At 48.2% G+C, this 18,357-nt stretch overlaps 1 protein-coding gene across 2 annotated transcripts in view; it reads right to left on the bottom strand.

Moving 5' to 3' along the window:
- Window positions 1–18,357, bottom strand: part of TOPBP1 (DNA topoisomerase II binding protein 1) — a 165,259-nt gene that overhangs the window by 95,615 nt on the left and 51,287 nt on the right. For both annotated transcript variants that reach the window (XM_073569494.1, XM_073569500.1), the window contains exon 8: window positions 7,385–7,554. In XM_073569494.1, the coding sequence (XP_073425595.1) occupies window positions 7,385–7,554 (170 nt within the window). The remainder of the gene's footprint in view (window positions 1–7,384; window positions 7,555–18,357) is intronic.

Raw genomic sequence — 18,357 nt, 5'->3', positions numbered from 1 at the left:
CTGGCACCCCTTCTGCCTTGATGACCCTCGGAAGTAGTGGCAGCGGGGGGAAATAGGTATGGGAGGCGAAACTGATTCCATGGCAGAACCAGCGCATCCACGGCGATTGCTCACCTTTGGCAAATCTGCTGAAAGACCTCTGGGTGTAGTGACCATTCCCCGAACGCAAGAACCTGCCGGCTGAGGAAGTCAGCCGCCCAGTTCTCTACCCCCGGGATGTGGACTGCCGATATCAGCGAGCGGTTCCTCTCGGCCCAGCGAAGCACGTGCTCTACCTCGCGCATAGTTGCCCTGCTTCGGGTGCCCCCTTGGTGATTTATGTAAGCCCCCATCGTGGCGTTGTCCGACTGAACCCGGACGGGGCGGCCTGCTAGAAGGTGATGAAACCTCTGCAGAGTCAGCCGGATCGCCCGTATCTCCAACAAGTTGATCGGGAGGCATGCCTCCTGCGGCAACCACCGTCCCCTGGGTCGTGTGGTGGCGAAAAACCGCTCCCCAGCCGAGAAGGCTGGTGTCAGTTGTGACCACCAGCCACCGCTCTGGGGGAAAGGGTTTCCCCTGAAGAAGGGAGGAACTGATTGTCCACCACTCTAGTGATTGTCTGACCTGAGAGGACAACTGGCACCGATGATCGAGCGTGAATGGATTCTTGTCCCAGGCTGACAAGAGGACGTGCTGCAGGGGGCGAAGATGGAACTGGGCGAACGGGATCGCTTCCATCGTTGCCACCATTTTCCCTAGGATCCTCATGCAGAAACAGATGGTGTGAGGGACTGGTTAGCGCAGTACCCGCGCTCCCTGCCAGAGGTCTAGGGCCTTGTCTCGAGGGAGAATTACCAACCCTCGGCAAGTGTCAAAGGTCATCCCTAAAATGGAAATTCTCTGAGCTGGCACAAGGGATGACTTCTTTACATTGACCAACCACCCTAAGCAGGCAAGAGTATCTTGCGTAATGCTGACACTTTCCTCACATGCCCGCCATGAAGGGCCCTTGACCAAGAGGTAGTCTAAGTAGGGGAATACGACTATGCCCCGGGAGTGCAGGATGGCCATGGGGACTGCCATGACCTTTGTGAACACTCTGGGGGCAGTGGCTAGCCCGAAGGGCAGCGCTGCAACCTGAATATCGATAGAGGCCAAGTACTCGCCCTTCCCCATTGCCGATATGACCGAACGGAGAGACTCCATCCGGAAATATCTGATCCTGATAAATTTGTTCAGGAGCTTTAGATTCAAAACGGGCCTGACAGTCCCGTCCTTTTTGGGGACTGCGAACAGATAGGAATAGAAGCCCTGCGTCTTCTCGCTTTCCAGTACCGGAATGATAACTCCGTTGTGGCTGAGCGAATCGATGGCTCCTAGTAGAGCCTTTGCCCAGGTATCCACTTTGGGAAGACGGGAAAGAAAAAAATCGTCTTGGGGGGTACCTGACAAATTCTATCTTGTACCCTGTGGACACCAGCTCTCTCACCCATGTGTCATGTGCGACATTGAGCCAGGCATGGTGAAACTGGAGTAGGCGGCCGCCTACCTTGCTGGTGTCGCCTGACAAATGCCCCGAGTCATTTGGCTGAGGATCTTTGGGACCTGGATCCCCTCGACCTGGACTGGTTAGCACGCATCCTCCCCAATGGGTTGGTTCTATATGAGACCTGTCGGTCCCTATTCTGGTTGAGTCGCCCTGATGCGGCGAAATTAGTCGCTGTCGTCCAAGAGGGTTTGCGAAAGGCCCGAAAACGCGCCTAAAACTGGTGATGAAACGGCGGTTTGACCTTTTGTTGAGGAAGAAAACCGCTCTTGCCTCCTGTGGAGTCGGAGATGAGCTGATCTAACTTCTCTCCGAACAGGCGGCCACACTAGTATGGTAGCGCTGTCAAGGACTTTTTTGAGGCTGAATCGGCCTGCCATGTCCTTAACCATAGCGCTCTCCTAATGGAAATTGCATTTGCGGCCGCAAGTGCCGCGCAGTTGGCCGCATATAAAGATACATTAATCAAGTAGTCCCCCGCCATGGCTATCTGATTTGTGATTTCTGATACTTACGCTGATAGGTCTATCTCCTGCAAGGCTCTAATCAAAGTTTATCACCAAGAAATCATGGGCTTGGCTACTCATGTTGCTTCGAATGAGAAAGTGCTGATCCTGATCCTCAAACACTGAGCGAGCCAAGTTCTCTATGAGACGATCAGTGGGATCCTTAATAGAAGAACCACTAGGCACGTATAGCCAAGCGCGACACAGGTGGATCCACCGTTGGGGATTCCGTCCACTTTTTACCGAGATCCGGGACAAAAGGATATTTCGCCTCGAGTGCCTTCTGGCTGTGACGCGATGCCCGGGGCAGGGACTTCCGACCGCGGCCTAGCGTCGGCTGAAGCCGCGGCCTCGATACCGCCGGACCCCAGAGTGACGGCCGGGACCGGATCCGCCACTGCCAGACGCTGCAGGAGCTCTCCCTGGTCATCCACCTCCGCTCAGTTCAGGTAGAGGGGAGGGGGGCCATATGAAGTAAGGACGGTGCGGGCACCCTAGCTCCATCTAACCCCTTCAAGGGGTGAGGAGAGGGACCGTCCGCTACCTTGCCCCACTGCAGTCTTAGCATTGGTGGGGCAGTGGGGGCCGCTTGTGCCTCTGTGCAGCCTAAGGTTTCAATACCCTAGGGTGGACAGGGCTAAGTCCGGCATCATGTCCCACGGTGCGGGAGAGGATACGTGGAGGGACACTCACACGTGCTCGCCCGTTGTTGGTTTGGGGAGAGAGGACCCTTTCAATAGGGTCCGTTGCCCCTGTCTTATCTTCATGGGGAAAATGAAAAAAAAAAAAAAAATAGAATCAGTCTTGAGACAGACCAACGTGTGCCTCCAACAGACACTAAGCAAAAAACTGGTTTCCGCCCGCAAATCGGGGCGAGGGTGTATACGGCGGAGGAGGAGCTAACCTCTTTTTTTCACTTAGTGTCAGCCTCCAGGCAGCAGAAGCATACACCCCACAGTACCTGTGTCCCCCAATGAGGCGAAGGAGAAAAGACTGATCTCTCATAAACCCGTGGTGGTGTAGGGTCAAGAGATTATTCTTATTGAGATACTTCAGAATAGCAACTCTTAGAAAAGCCTCAAGGATTTTGCCCACAGTAGAGGTTAAACTTGCCGACCTATAATTTCCAGGAAGTCTCTTTTACAATGTAATCCTATGAAGCCTCCTTCTAACACGCCATAGACTTACATTGTAAAAGCCACTTCCAGGTCATGTAGAACGCAGTGTGACCAAGAGAGTCTGTAGATTGGTGATATCACCGAGAAGTGGAGCAGCAGTAGGTGAGTATAATAATATACACACACTACACAGTTAATGAAAACTAAATATTAATGGGAGTGCTTCTTTAAGTGGATTCTCCCCCATTTTGGAGGGCAGCTTTAGCTGAATTTCAGGTTAGCGGGGAGCCATGTCACTTTTCCAGAGCTTTTTTGTAATACCAGTAACATGGAAACCCCCTATTACTTCAGTTAACAGATTACTGGACTTGTTTTTGGAGTTGACACGTATTAGTGGCATTTTGGAGCAAATAACATTTTGGATCAATTTTAAGGCTTGATTCCAATTTGTCCTGTGCTCTACACTGAGCAACTACATCGGCTTTTCCATCAAATTCTCTGAAATAAGTAATTCTTCTTCCAACTCAATCGATATTCTGGTACTGGTGTGTACGGTCCTTGACCCTTTTCTCCTGCCTGCTTCGTCCCACAGAGCAGATGCGTGCATTAAGTCAACACTAAGCCAAACACCAGCCTTCCAAAGAATCCAACATCCATTTTTCAGGACAGGCAAGTCGATCTTCTTACCGTATATTGCTGCATTGCACCAGTTCCCATTCCTTTCCATTGGCCTCCTTCCTCGTTCAATCAGATATTTAAGCAGGTCATTATTCCACATTGAGGGGTATGGATCAGCGTCCCCTCCTCCTTCCCGGGAAGTGCCATTTTCTGCATTCTGCTGTGCTCCATGGACACCCCAGTAACTCCTGTGGGTTCTCTGCTTGTCATCAATACCTCTCCTCCAGCGCTTCTGAAGGTCCTCAGCACAGGTCTCCAGGTCTGGTATCCTGCCTGCCCTGGGATCACATACAAAGGCCGCCCCGATTAAGGCTCATCCTCATATGGCACTCCTTAACCCCCTCCTTGCCTGTCTCCATTTTTCTTCTATTTTTATATCTTTCAAACATGTCAAGCTCCATAGAAACAAAGACACACATACACGTCCTCATAGCCCTTGCTGGTCGTGTACTTTGCTCATGTATCCTGCAAGAAAAAAATTCTAGTTGGGCCAACCCATGGTGACCAGTGCTGTTTGCACCCTGCGGTTGACCCAGGAGCCTCCTGCAGCCTGCGACAAGATTTCCCCCCCTCCACACACCACTTCCGGGCCTGGGCCATTAACCTCTCTGTCTGTTAAAGATTTGATCACGGTATCCCATACCCTGGTCAATATCATGGAATATCTAACCATTTCTACCTCTGCACCAGGTACCACTACCATTTGCCAGAGTAAGTCAAACTCACTAACCAATCAGCATCAGCATGGCAGAGAATGTCTGCAGTCCATGTGTCCCAGAGTAAGTTGTTCATCCGGGTCTCCGTCTCTCTCAACGACTCCGAGACAGAGCTCACCATTATGCTCTAACTCCCTCGAGACTTGGTCATCTCAAGTATCGGATCACCATTCTGATTCAGATCCAAACCTGAATTTCGCTCAGACTTCTAAGCAGACACGATTGACAGTCTTGATTATGCTATAAATCAAACCCTCAATGTGAAAGAATTGGACCTCTCGCCCCCCTATAGATTCTGCATCCTTTAGGAGGGTTAGACTTCCTGCCAAGTGCTATTCCAACCACTCTAAATTCAGTGAAGTATTGGATAAGGAGTGGGCAAATCCCAAATGACATTTTCATGCACAGAAATGTGGAGGATCCTCCGGTGTCCAGACTGACAAGGACCGTGATCCTATCAATTGCCGACAAAGTATCTCTAAAGGACTCCACAGAATGGCCTGTAGAATTATTAAACAAGTCCACCTTTGAAGCTACAGGTTCATCTCTGCGTCCATCCTTCGCTATGATCTGAGCCGCCAAGTCACGGCCTAAATCAATACAAAAAGGGTGGGGGAACAAGAGGCGCAATAGTGCCCTATCACTAGTGACACTACGATGTGAGTGGTGTAATGCAGTTCCACTCACCTATTCCAGTTGTGTGACCCACAACTGGCTTGAAGACATAACACAGTATCAGCTGCTGCAGGACCTCCACCGACCACTCCAAAGTGGAAAAACTGCCAGAGAATATGGGAAGCAAGATGTGCCACAGTCCGCGCTGCTGAGGAAGGTGCCAGGAAGGGTGCCGAAACGCGTAGGAAGGAATAACGAAGTACTTTGTTACTACATCTTGCATCCCAGGTGATTTTGTGGATTCAGCAGCGCGGACTGTGGCACATCTTGCTTCCCATATTCTCTGGCAAGTCACGGCCTAGGAAGTCATGGCCCAGGCAAAGCACCCTCGCCAAAGAATCTCCAGGGTAACTCCATTGGAGCTGGCAGACTAGATCGCCCATGCGGGCAAGTACCCATGTTTTGCCTCTTGAAGCAGCTGGTTGCTCACGACACGCTTCAAGCAACCTGGTGGTTATCCGCTGCATCCTTTGGCTCAAGGCATGGAACAAAGACCACACATCCAAGCAGTCCCTCACGATGCTACCCTTCCACAGTTCGCATTTCAGAGAAGTTGGGAAAGAATTTCAAATGCCACTGGTGGGAAGAGAACCCTGCTTCCGCAGAAGAGACCATTCTTTGCCCAATCGAAGGTCTCATCAGTTTCGCTCTTTTCGTCAGTTCCCGCCTACTCACCAGGAGAGACTGCTGTCCCTCAAGAAAATAAGAGACCATCTTTCAAGCAGGCTCCTTCCAGGTGTCCACACACACAGAGCCCTCCAAGTCTTCACGCAATAGAAGCAACAAGTTCTCCTCTGCATGATGGGACACCCCTCACCATGGATCCCTCTTTGAATGGAAGGCAACTGCCTCCTGTTGCAGGAAGTGTGGCTTCCCGCAATCAACAACGCTTGAGTCACAGAAATATTCTCCTCCGGTTAGAATTTAGAATTCTCTACTGCTCTTTAAGACCATTTTTGTTCCCTATCTCATTCTCCAAAGACTCCCTCCTTGGGGACTTTTTTACATGTCACTTCCTCCCTTATCCAAATCAGGCGTCATTGTTCCAGTTCCTACCCAGGAACAGGTCAAAGGTTTTGATGCAAACCTTTTTGTCATTCCCATAAATGACTGTTCAATCCATCCTATGCTGGACTTGAAGTGGAGCTGCTGACAAAAAATACACTGACAAAATACCCTAAGGTCATAGGGTACCGTCACACATAGCGACTCACCAGCGATCCCGACAACGATATCAACGTGTCAGGATCGCTGGTGAGTCGCTATGTGATCGCTGGTGAGCTGTCAAACAGACAGCTTCACCAGCGACGCCGAGCGCCCGGCGTCGCTGTGTACTTCAGTTACCAGCGCGCTGATGCAGGGACCTGGTAACTAAGGTACATATCGGGTTTCTAAGGGACGTGCGTCACTTAGAAACCCGATGTGTACCTTAGTTACCAGCTCCCTGCATCAGCGCGCTGGTAACTAAGGTACACAGAGGGTTTCTAGGCACCGCACGGTGCTTAGAAACCCTGCGTTTACCTTAGTTACCAGCTGATCGCTGGTCTCCCGCCTGTCACACACAGTGATGCGTGCTGGCCAGCGGGAGACCAGCGATCAAAGAAATATCCAGGGCTTTCCAAGAGCGATTAGCGATACCGGCAGGGGGTCGGTCGCGGATCGCTGTCACACACAGCGATCTTGCTGGTGAGATCACTGTTGCGTCACAAAACTTGTGACTCAGCAGCGATCTCGCTAGCGAGATCGCTATGTGTGACGGGGCCCATAGTTTGGCCTTTGGGTGCTAGATGGGTTGAGGGCGGGAGTTCCCTCCCTCTCACAATCTTCTAAATACTGTGATAGCTAATAGTTCAATGGCCAGGGTGGGTGCTGGCATTGGCTCTAGCCGAACTCCTGCTGTAACAGCTATCACTTAAGTTAAGCTCTCCCCTCCTGTGCCCGCATAATCATTTAGTTGTATAGGTATGTTCAGTGTTGGGAAAGGATTTATGCCTGAACCTCTTTTCATACACAAGGCTCATTGTTTATTTCTAGCACCTGTTAAATTAAATTTTACGTTTTAAATTTTAAATGTGGAGACAAGCAATTTAAAATGCAAAGAAAAATTTTGATAGAACCAACCTATAATATAAAGTGACATTGATAAAAGTCTTTTATACCCACCCTGCAGCCATCAAGCAGATCATCTGGAGCCTGTAGTGAACTAATATCCAAGTTTTCTAGAGTATCCGACGGAGGCTCAAGTCTTGTACTCATCACAGAATTAAAGGCAGACTCATTCACACAACTGGTACTAATGTTAGAAATATGGCTGACATCAGATAATGCCCGGTCTGTAGAAAATAAAAAATATGAAAAGCCATTTGCTAGATTATAAAACCTTAAAGTCAATCAAGAAAACAGATTATAGTGCAGGACTTTGCAGTATAAAGATGGATTTTTGGTTCTTACTGTAAAATCTCTTTCTTGGAGCCTTCATTGGGGGACACAGATTACCATGGGTGTATGCTGCTGCTGCTAGGAGGCTGACACTATGCAAAAAACAAGAAAATTGACTCCTCCCCGGCAGTATACACCCACCGACAGATACCAAGTACCTCAGTTGGTGAGAAAGCAGTAGGAGAAGCCACGGAACTATAAACATATGTACCAACCCAACAAGGGACTCAAGGACCCAACACGGTACAACTTAGACAGGGAGGGTGCTGTGTCCCCCAATGAAGGCTCCAAGAAAGAGATTTTACGGTAAGAACCAAAAATCCATCTTTCTTTATCGCCTTATTGGGGGACACAGATTACCATGGGACGTTCCAAAGCAGTCCCAAGGGCGGGAACAGCAATAAGAAATGAAAGAACAGGAAGGGCTTAGGTCGGCCGATGCGCCACCGCCGCCTGCAGGACCTTCCTACCAACGACTGCATCAGACGAAGCCTGGGTATGAATTCTGTAGAACCTCGCAAACGTATGCAAGAAAGACCAGGTCGCGGCCCTGCAAATTTGCAGAGCCGAAGCCTGGTGTCGAACGACCCACGAAGCTGCCACCGCCCGGGAGGAGTGAGTGAGTTCTCACTCCCGGAGGCGGCCGTTGTTCCTGAAGACGGTATGCCTCCAGAATAGTAGAACGAATCCAGCAAGCGATCGCGGATTTGGATGCCGGAAGCCCTTTCCGGTGACCGGAGATGACCAGCAATGAATGGGATTGACGAAGTGAAGCAGTCCTAGCGAGATAAACACGCAAGGCTCTAACAACGTCCAGTTTGTGGAGTGACTTCTCAAGAGGGTGAGAAGGAGCAGGACAAAATGATGGAAGAACGATATCCTCGTTGATGTGGAAGGAGGATATCCAGACTTACCAGTGGAAAAGCCAAACTTCACATGCCACAAATGCAAGCTTGTGTCCCTGTTGGAGGAAAAGTTGCAAAATCTCGAAGAGAGGTTAGCTACGTTGAAGATCATTAAGGAAGGTGAAAAGTTCTTGGACAGAGCAGAATTATCTCTTCATGTTACAGAAAGAGAAGAAATTCGAAGTGCACCTGAAGAAACAGAGGAATGGAGACATGTGACCCAGAGAAGCAGGAGGATCAGGAGGCAGTCAGCACCCATACTGCTCAGAAACCAGTACCCCGCTCTCACGCAGGAAAACAATGAAGAAATACATCAGGGTAAGACTTTGCCAACAAACAGCAACCTTGTACGCCTTCAGAGTCCTCCTGGATGGAGAAAGAAAAATGTTGTGAAGAAGAAACGGAGAGTGGTGGTCATGGGGGATTCCCTGCTGAGAGGAACTGAGGCCGCTATCTGCAGACCGGATAAAACTTCAAGAGAAATGTGCTGTCTTCCAGGTGCAAAAATTAAAGATGTGTCTGACAGGATATCAGGACTCTTCAGACCTACAGATGACTACCCATTCCTGCTACTACATGTGGGGACAAATGACACTGCAAGAAACGACCTGGAAACCATCTGCAGAGACTTTGAAGACTTAGGCAAGAAAGTGAAAGAACTGGGAGTGCAGGTGGTCTTCTCTTCCATCCTCCCAGTGGATGGCCATGGAACAAGGAGGTGGAATAAGATTCTGCAGGTGAACAACTGGCTACGTCGATGGTGCCGTCAGCAACGATTTGGATTTCTGGATCACGGAGTGAACTACTTATACGATGGACTACTTGCTAGAGATGGGGTGCACCTTACGAAGACTGGTAAGCATGTATTTGGAAGTCGCCTTGCTACACTTGTAAGGAGAGCTTTAAACTAGAACAACATGGGAAGGGAAGCAAAAGACCAGAAAAAGCCATACACCTGACAAATGCTATTGAGAACTCTGCTATTAGAAGTGGAAAGGAAGAACAAAGACGAAAGAATCTAATTAATAAAAATATTGGAGAAAGAGAAACCAATCACAAACTAAAATGTTTCTATACTAATGCACAAAGCATGGGCAACAAACAAGGAGAATTGGAACTACTAACACAGGAAAAGAAATATGATGTCATTGGAATCACTGAAACTTGGTGGGACAATACACATGATTGGAATACAAGACTAGAAGGATACAACTTATTTGCAAGAAACAGACTTGATAAACGAGGAGGGGGTGTCGCATTGTATGTTAGAAACGCGTATATCTGCACAGAGATTGAAGCTTCAGAGACTGGGAGTTCTGTGGAAACTGTTTGGGTAAGAATACAAGGACAGAACAATGGAAAGGACACCATTGTAGGCATTTACTACAGGCCGCCTGTGCAAGCTGAAGCTATGGATGAACTCTTTATGCATCAAATGGCCAAGTTCTCCAAAAAATATGACATAGTTGTCATGGGAGATTTCAACTATCCAGACATTTGTTGGGAATCTCTCTCAGGCAAAACTAACAGGTCAAGGAAATTCTTATCCTCTCTTGCTGACAACTTTATCTTCCAAAAGGTAAGGGAGAAAACAAGGGGAACTGCTACCTTGGATCTAATCCTTATAAACAGGGAGGAAATGGTTGAGGAGGTAAAAGTGGCTGGGACCCTAGGAGGTAGCGACCATGCTATTTTAGAATTTTGGATAACTAGAGGCGGAAGACCTGTGAAGACTCAGACGTCAAGGTTAGATTTCAGAAAGGCAGATTTTAAGGGATTCAGAAAGACAATTGGAGGGATCCAATGGCTGGATATCCTTAAAGACAAAAATGTCCAGGAAGGATGGGAAATCTTGAAAAATGAAATTCTCAAAGCACAGTTGTTAACAATTCCGAAAAGAGGGAAGAATAGGAAGCAGTTAAGGAAACCAGGATGGATGAACACAGAACTTAAGCACATGCTAAAAAGGAAGAAAAAAATGTTTATAAAATGGAAAGAGGGAGGCATATCTAAAGAAGAATATAATGCTGTCTGCAGAACCTGCAGGGCACAAATCAGATTATCTAAAGCTGAAAATGAATTGAGGCTTGCAAGAGATGTCAAAAGCAATAATAAAGGATTTTGGGGATATGTCAAAAGTAAAAGAAAAGTCAAAGATGCTATAGGATTTTTACAGGATGAAAATGATGAAAAGGTAAGACAGGATGTTGAGAAGGCTGAACTTTTAAATTCCTATTTTGCATCTGTTTTCTCTCAGAAAGGAAATGTAACATCAACTGTTATTCACTGTCCTATTAAGGGAATAGAAGAATCCAGGATATCTATAAACAGAAAGATAGTGAGGAAACACTTAGCTAGCCTAAATGAATTCAAGTCTCCAGGTCCAGATGAATTACACCCCAGAGTACTGAAGGAGATAGCAGAAGAAATTTTTGAACCCCTCTCTATAATCTTTGAAAATTCTTGGAGAACAGGAGAAGTGCCAGAAGACTGGAGAAGAGCAAATGTTGTTCCTATCTTCAAAAAGGGGAAGAAGGTGGACCCAGGTAACTATAGGCCGGTGAGTCTGACTTCTATACCAGGAAAGATCTTTGAACAAATTATTAAACAACATGTATGTCAATACCTGGATAAGAATGAAGTGATTAAACAGAGTCAGCATGGGTTTGTAACTAATAAGTCATGTCAGACTAACTTAATTTCCTTCTATGACGGTATCACTGATTGGTTGGATCAAGGAAATGCTGTAGATATAGTATATCTTGACTTCAGCAAAGCATTTGACAAAGTCTCTCATACAATCCTTATTGAAAAAATGATTAAGTATGGAATGGACAAGGCAACTGTTAGGTGGATTCATAACTGGCTTAGTGATCGGACCCAAAGAGTGGTCGTAAATGGCTGCACATCCAGTTGGAAGCATGTCTCAAGTGGGGTACCACAGGGCTCTGTCCTGGGCCCTGTATTGTTCAACATCTTTATCAACGATTTAGATGAAGGAATTGAGGGTAAACTGATTAAATTTGCTGATGACACAAAGCTAGGAGGGATAGCTAATACTAGAGAAGAGAGAGAGAGAGGATTCAAAAAGATTTAAATAAACTGGAGAAGTGGGCAGCAACTAACAGAATGGTTTTTAACAGGGAGAAATGCAAAGTACTACATCTGGGCAATAAAAATGGAAAAAGCATATATAGAATGGGAGGAATAGGGCTAAGTGACAGCACATGTGAAAAAGACTTGGGTATACTAATAGATCACAGACTGAATATGAGTCAACAGTGTGATGCAGCAGCAAAAAAGGCAAATGCAATTCTAGGATGTATTAACAGAAGCATACAGTCTAGATCACGTGAAGTCATTATTTCCCTCTACTCCTCTTTGGTCAGACCTCATCTGGAATATTGTGTCCAGTTTTGGGCACCACATTTTAAAAAAGACATCAACAAACTGGAGCAAGTTCAGAAAAGAGCGACCAGAATGGTGACCGGTCTGCAAACCCTGTCTTATGAGGAAAGGTTGCAGGATTTGGGAATGTTTAGTTTGCAAAAGAGAAGACTGAGAGGAGACTTAATAGCTGTCTACAAATATCTAAAGGGCTGTCACATTGTAGAAGGATCAACTTTATTCTCATTTGCACAAGGAAAGACTAGAAGCAATGGGATGAAACTGAATGGGAGGAGACACAGATTAGATATTAGAAAAAACTTTTTGACAGTTAGAGTGATCAATGAGTGGAACAGGCTGCCACGAGAAGTGGTGAGTTCTCCTTCAATGGAAGTCTTCAAACAGAGGCTGGACAGACATCTGACTGGGATGATTTAGCGAATCCTGCTTTGAGCAGGGGGTTGGACCAGATGGCCCAGGAGGTCCCTTCCAACTCTACGATTCTATGATTCTATGATTCTATGAAGGAACAGGCCTGAGGACGACTTTATCCTGATGGAGTACCAGCTAAGGAGAACGACATGACAGGGCCGCTAATTCAGAAACTCTTCTGATGGATGTTATGGCAATCAGAAAGGTTACCTTCCATGAAAGAAAAGACAAAGGAATGTCCTGGATGGGCTCAAACGGCGCTTTTTTTTTGGAGAGCGCTAGGAACGAGATTGAGATCCCACGGTTCTATCGGTGAATGATGAGGAGGAGCCACAGGAGCGACTCCTTGGAGAAATGTCTTAACCTGCGGTAAAGAAGCGAGCTTCCTTTGAAAAAGGATAAACAAAGCGGAAACCTGGCTCTTGAGGGTACTGAGAGACAGACTCGAATCTAAGCCAGGCTGGAGAAACTCAGTATGGACGGAATGGAAAAGAACATTGGAAAGGCTCTTATCGTCGCACCAACGGAAAAAGGCCTTCCAATGCCCATGGTAGATGAGGGAAGAGGATGGTTTCCTGGCTTTGACCATCATCTGAAACATCTGGTTGGAAGAAAACCTGATTCTCTTAAGGTTGCGGCCTCAACGGCCATGCCATTAAATTCAGAAACCGAGAAGTCTTGTGGTAAAGGGGGCCTTGCGAGAGAAGATCCGGACGGTCTGGAAGCCTCCAGGGGACGTCGGCGAGCATGTTCACCAGTTCCGCATACCAAGGCTTTCTTGGCCAGTCTGGAGCCACAAGAAACACTGGCACGCCTTCCGATTTTATCTTCTTGACCACTCTTGGGATCAAGGCAAGAGGTGGAAACAGATAAGGGAGTTGGACCTGGGACCACGGAATAACTAGGGCGTCGCAAGCGACGAATAGAGGGTCCCTGGACCTGGCTACGAAACGCGGAACCTTGTGGTTCATCCGAGATGCCATGCGGTCGACATCCGGATAACCCCAGCGCTGGAATATCTGATCGAAGACAGTGGAATGGAGAGACCATTTGCCTGACGCTAGGCTTTGGCGACTCAAAGTCGGCTGCCCAGTTTTCCACCCCTGGAATTAGAACAGCGGAGATTGCTGGAACGTACTGTTCTGCCCAGCGCAGTATCTTGGCCACTTCTGACATCACTTGGATGCTGCGCGTGCCACCATGATGGTTTATGTACTCCACAGCCATGGCGTTGTCCGACTGAATGCGGACCGGCTTGCCGACGAGAAGAGGTTGCCAGCGAAGAAGGGCCAGGAAGATTGCTCTGATTTCGAGAAGATTAATAGGGAGCAGAGCTTCCTGTGGAATCCAGCGTCCTTGGGCCGTTCTCTGATGGAAAACCGCTCCCCAACCTAGAAGGCTGGCATCGGTGGTAATGACTTGCCACTGGAGCGGGAGGAAGGACCTCCCCTGGAGGACTGACGTAGGCATTGCCAACCAAGTCAGGGAATGCCTCACTCTGAGAGGGAGGAGAATGGGGCGGTCTAAGAACAACGTCGTCTTGTCCGAAGATGAGAGGAGGGACAGCTGAAGGGGGCGAAGATGAAACGGTGCAAAAGGCACTGCCTCCATGGAAGCCACCATCTTCCCGAGAACTTTCATGCAGAGCCGAAGGGGAATGGGTTTCGGCCGTTTGAGAGCTTGAATTTCTTTGGACAGAGACGCAAATTTTTCCCTCGGAAGAAACACCCGGGCCAGATTCGTGTCGAATTCCATGCCTAGGAAGGTCAGACCCTGAGTGGGTCTGAGAATAGACTTTTCTTTGTTGACTAACCATCCGAGATGGCCGAGGGTATCCAGGGTTATGTGAAGACTCAGGAGACAGTCTTGACGGGACGAGCCTTTGAACAAGAGATCGTCCAGATAAGGGATGATGAGAATCCCCCTGGATCGAAGGATGGCCATGACCGTCACCATTACCTTCGTGAAAACACGGGGAGTAGAGGCTAGGCCGAAGGGAAGAGCCGTGAATTGATAGTGATTTTCCTGAATCGCAAACCGAAGATATTTCTGATGTTGCAAACAAACAGGGATGTGAAGATAAGCATCCCGTATGTCCACAGAGCAGAGGAATTCTCCGGGTTCCATTGAGGCTATCACTGATCGAAGAGACTCCATTTTGAAGTGGAGAATCTTCACATGGCGATTGAGCCAGGGCTGTGGAGTCGGAGTCGTGGAGTCGGAGTCGGTGCTCATTTTGGTGGAGTCGGAGTTGGAGTCGGTATAAAATGGACCGACTCCTAAAATATATAATAAATTGGGTACAGTAATTCAATGCAGGATGTGCTGAATATTTTTTCATAGGAGTTTGGGAAAGTTATGAAATGTCCTATAAATGGCTGTTATATTCCTGATCTAAGGCTACATTCACACACAGCGTTTTTCCTGTGTTTTTTGAGGATACGTTTTTCAGCTGCAAAAGCTGATCTTTTTAAAAAACTGCATCACCTGAAAGGTTTTTGAGCTCATAGATAATGTTTTCAATAGCAAAAGCAGATTAGAAATCTGCTCTATCTATCCATTTATCCATATCTGTCTATCCATATCGTATCTGTACCAAAAAGAATGAAAACCGGGTAGTACACCAATATATATTCTGTTCTATATAAATATCTTGATTATTGGATCATAAAAATGATTAAATGTCTGAGGTTCACATTGTACTACAATAAATTTTTCACTTAAATATAAGCAATATGTGTGGGAGTCGGAGTCGGAGTCGTGGAGTCGGAGTCGCAGGTTTGGCTTACCGACTCCACAGCCCTGGATTGAGCAACTTGAGGTCCAGGATTGGTCGAAGGGTCCCATCTTTTTTCAGTACTACGAAAAAATTTGAGTAGAACCCTGAAAACCGTTCGTCTGAGGGAACGGGGACAATCACTCCGGCGGAAAGAAGGCAGGAGACGGCTTGAAAGAATCCTGGATCGTGGGACCGCTGTCTTGGGGTCGAGACAGGAAAAAACGTCTGTTTGGCTGGGAGCAAATTCGATCTTGTATCCGGATACGATGATTTCCCTGACCCAAGCATCGTCGACAACAGACAGCCAAGTGTCCGCGAAAAAGGAAAGTCTGCCTCCCACCCTGGAAAAAAACTTCCAGGTGGGGGTGACCCGCCACTTGGAGGAGAACCCTGCTGGGTAGATTTTTCTGTGGACGAGAAGGCAGAAAAGGGTCTAAACGGCCAGAAACCCTTTCTGTTAAAAAAGCGTTTTGGCCGAGACTGAGGGAGAGAAGTGCTCTTACCACCAGTGGCATCCAAAATTATTTGATCTAGCTTGGCTCCAAATAGCCGGGAACCAAGGAAAGGCAGATTGGTAAGCGACTTTTTGGAGGTGGTACCTGCATTCCATGACTTTAGCCAAAGGACTCGGCGTACGGCTACTATGTTGCCGTTAGCCCTTGCTACGCACTCAGCCGCATCCAAGGAGGCGGCTAAGAGGTATTTACCCGCATGATTAATTTGATCTGCTAGATCTGTCAGCTCGTCCTGGAGAGCTGGCGCTAAGATGCCTCTGCGAAGAGTTTTTGCCCAAGCTAAAATGACTTTTGACACCCAGGAGGAAGCGAAAATAGGACAGAGAGAGGCGCCGGATGCCTCAAAAATAGACTTAGCCAGAGATTCTATCTGCCTGTCTGTTGGATCCTTAAGCGATGCCCCTTCCGGAAGGGATAGAACCGTCTTAGAGGCTATACGAAAGACGGGAGGATCCACCTCGGGGGCTTTGGTCCATTTTGTGAGCAGATCTACAGCAAAGGGATACAGGACATCTAAGTACCTGCGGCCTGAAAAGCGTTGTTCAGGGTGCTCCCAATGTTTGGTTAGAGTAGTATTGAACTCCTTGTGGTTTGGAAGGGTTCGGGATGGAGGCCTCGCTCGTTTAAAAGGAACAGAACATTCCTGAGGAGGTTCATCCTGCTTAATTTCCAAGGTTTGGAAGAGGGCAGAAAGAAGACTATCGACCATATTCCACGTTTTAGATATATTATCTGCTTCTGAACTAGATCCCGATTGGGGATTGTTGTCAGACCTAGGGTCGTCCTCTGAAGACGGAGAAGGACACCTGGGAGAAGCCGACGGGCCTAGCGAACTGGAAGACGAGTCAGACAGGACATGCTTCCTAGAAATCCTACTCGGCCTGTCCCTCTGAAGGTCGCGGTCAGGTGCGGACGACTCACCCTGAGAGGCGGTCGGTGCACAGGTGGCTGTAGATAGCTGAGGCTAACGTTCTAGGACCTGGACCAGGGACTGAGAGACTTTAGTCAGATCGGAGACCGACTGGAACATTGCAACGGCCCATTCTGGGAGAGGGGAAGTGCCCTCATCCCGGGAATCGGTGTGCTCCTGAGAGGCCGACATAGCTGTAGGGCTGCAGGACAGGCAGAGGGGAGACGACTGACCTGACGCCCACTTTCTTTTACAGCGTGCACAAGCGTAGTGGATAACGGTGGGCTTGAAAGATAGCGCCGCTGAAGGGTTAAACATAGGTATGTTGAGCACTATGGCTGCACTAAAGGCTGCACTAAATAGAAGGGCTGCAGAGGAGAGACAATTTTTCCATTAAGCGCCGAGCCTACCGAAGTTCTGACGAGCTGGACCCTGACGTGTCCCCCAAGCAGCGCAGGAAGCCAGTGAAATTGCAGGAGGAAGCTGGCTGTGATCTCGGTGGGCGGCACTTGGCGTCGTGACGAGACTAGGCAATGGCAGAGGAGGGGTGCGGTAAAAATGGAGATTGATGTCCTTAAAAAGAAAGTAGTGCTGTGATTGGTGTGAAATGGGCGCGAGAAAAAGCGCGCCCAGAGTGGAAATTCACACCCAGAGAAAAGGGGAGCGCGCTCCGAACAGGGAGGAGGGAGCGCGCTGAAAGCGAAAGTGAAACCATGTCTCCCTCCCCGCCGAGCTCTTGTACGGATGCCCGCGGCGCCGATAATAAAAGGTGAGCTTGCGTTGAACCGCTGCTTACAAGGACCCTGTGTCCTAGTAGACCTTGTGTGCCTCTCCCCCTGATCCTAGTATAACCGGAGCGTGGCTGCGATGTGATGCGCGCGGCTGCAGTGGGGGAGTAGAGGCGGGAAATTCAAAGTTTGAAACCACTGCTTGTGAAGACATACGGGGTTAAAGGGATCGTTAGGGTCTTACCTGACGTCCCTGAAGAGGATGACCGCAGGGGCATGCATAGCAGACAGGCCGCTGGGAGAGGTCCTCTTATCCGTGTCACGTAGAAGACGGCATCCTTTTGTTGGGAGCGATGGCGACTACAGTCTTCCTCTCAGCCCTGTCCTAGGAAAGGGATGAGGAGTTGTTTTGGCAAGGACCGGCCACCTGTCGTCCGCCCATAGCACCGAATGGTGATATGGAAAAAGTCCTGCCTGCGGTACTGAGAGTTGCGATGTGGGCGACACCACACTGCTCGCTCAGCTGCATGATATGGGAAAGCAGGGTGAACATTTACCCCCTGTTTCCCGATGTAGAATCTGGAAAATAAATGGGAAAAGATTAATACACACACACAAAAACCTAAAAGAAAATGGTTAGATGCGGATCTGGGGAGATCCCGGTCCGCCTCCTACAGACACTAAGCACAAACTGGGGTACTTGGTATCTGTCGGTGGGTGTATACTGCCGGGGAGGAGTCAATTTTCTTGTTTTTTGCATAGTGTCAGCCTCCTAGCAGCAGCAGCAGCATACACCCATGGTAATCTGTGTCCCCCAATAAGGCGATAAAGAAATTATTTTTCTGAATCACTCTTTTCAAGGTTTTAGCCGTTAACTTGCAGCATGCACCACTTGAGGTCTGGGCTAGTAGCTACACCAAAGTAGGCAGGGCCTCGATCCTGCTGCTAGGCCATTGTCTTCAGAGCAGGAGTGACTGCTGTCAAATGCTATGATCCTCACTTCCGCATGGTAATGAAGGCAGTAGATTTGCAGCAGTAGTA

This window comes from Dendrobates tinctorius, unplaced genomic scaffold (genome assembly GCF_039654945.1).
Source record: "Dendrobates tinctorius isolate UK_male_01 unplaced genomic scaffold, ASM3965494v1 ptg000005l, whole genome shotgun sequence".
NCBI classification, from domain to species: Eukaryota; Metazoa; Chordata; class Amphibia; order Anura; family Dendrobatidae; genus Dendrobates; species Dendrobates tinctorius.
The sequence above is the reverse complement of the archived record's forward strand: the minus strand, read 5'-3'. Positions and strand labels throughout refer to the sequence as shown.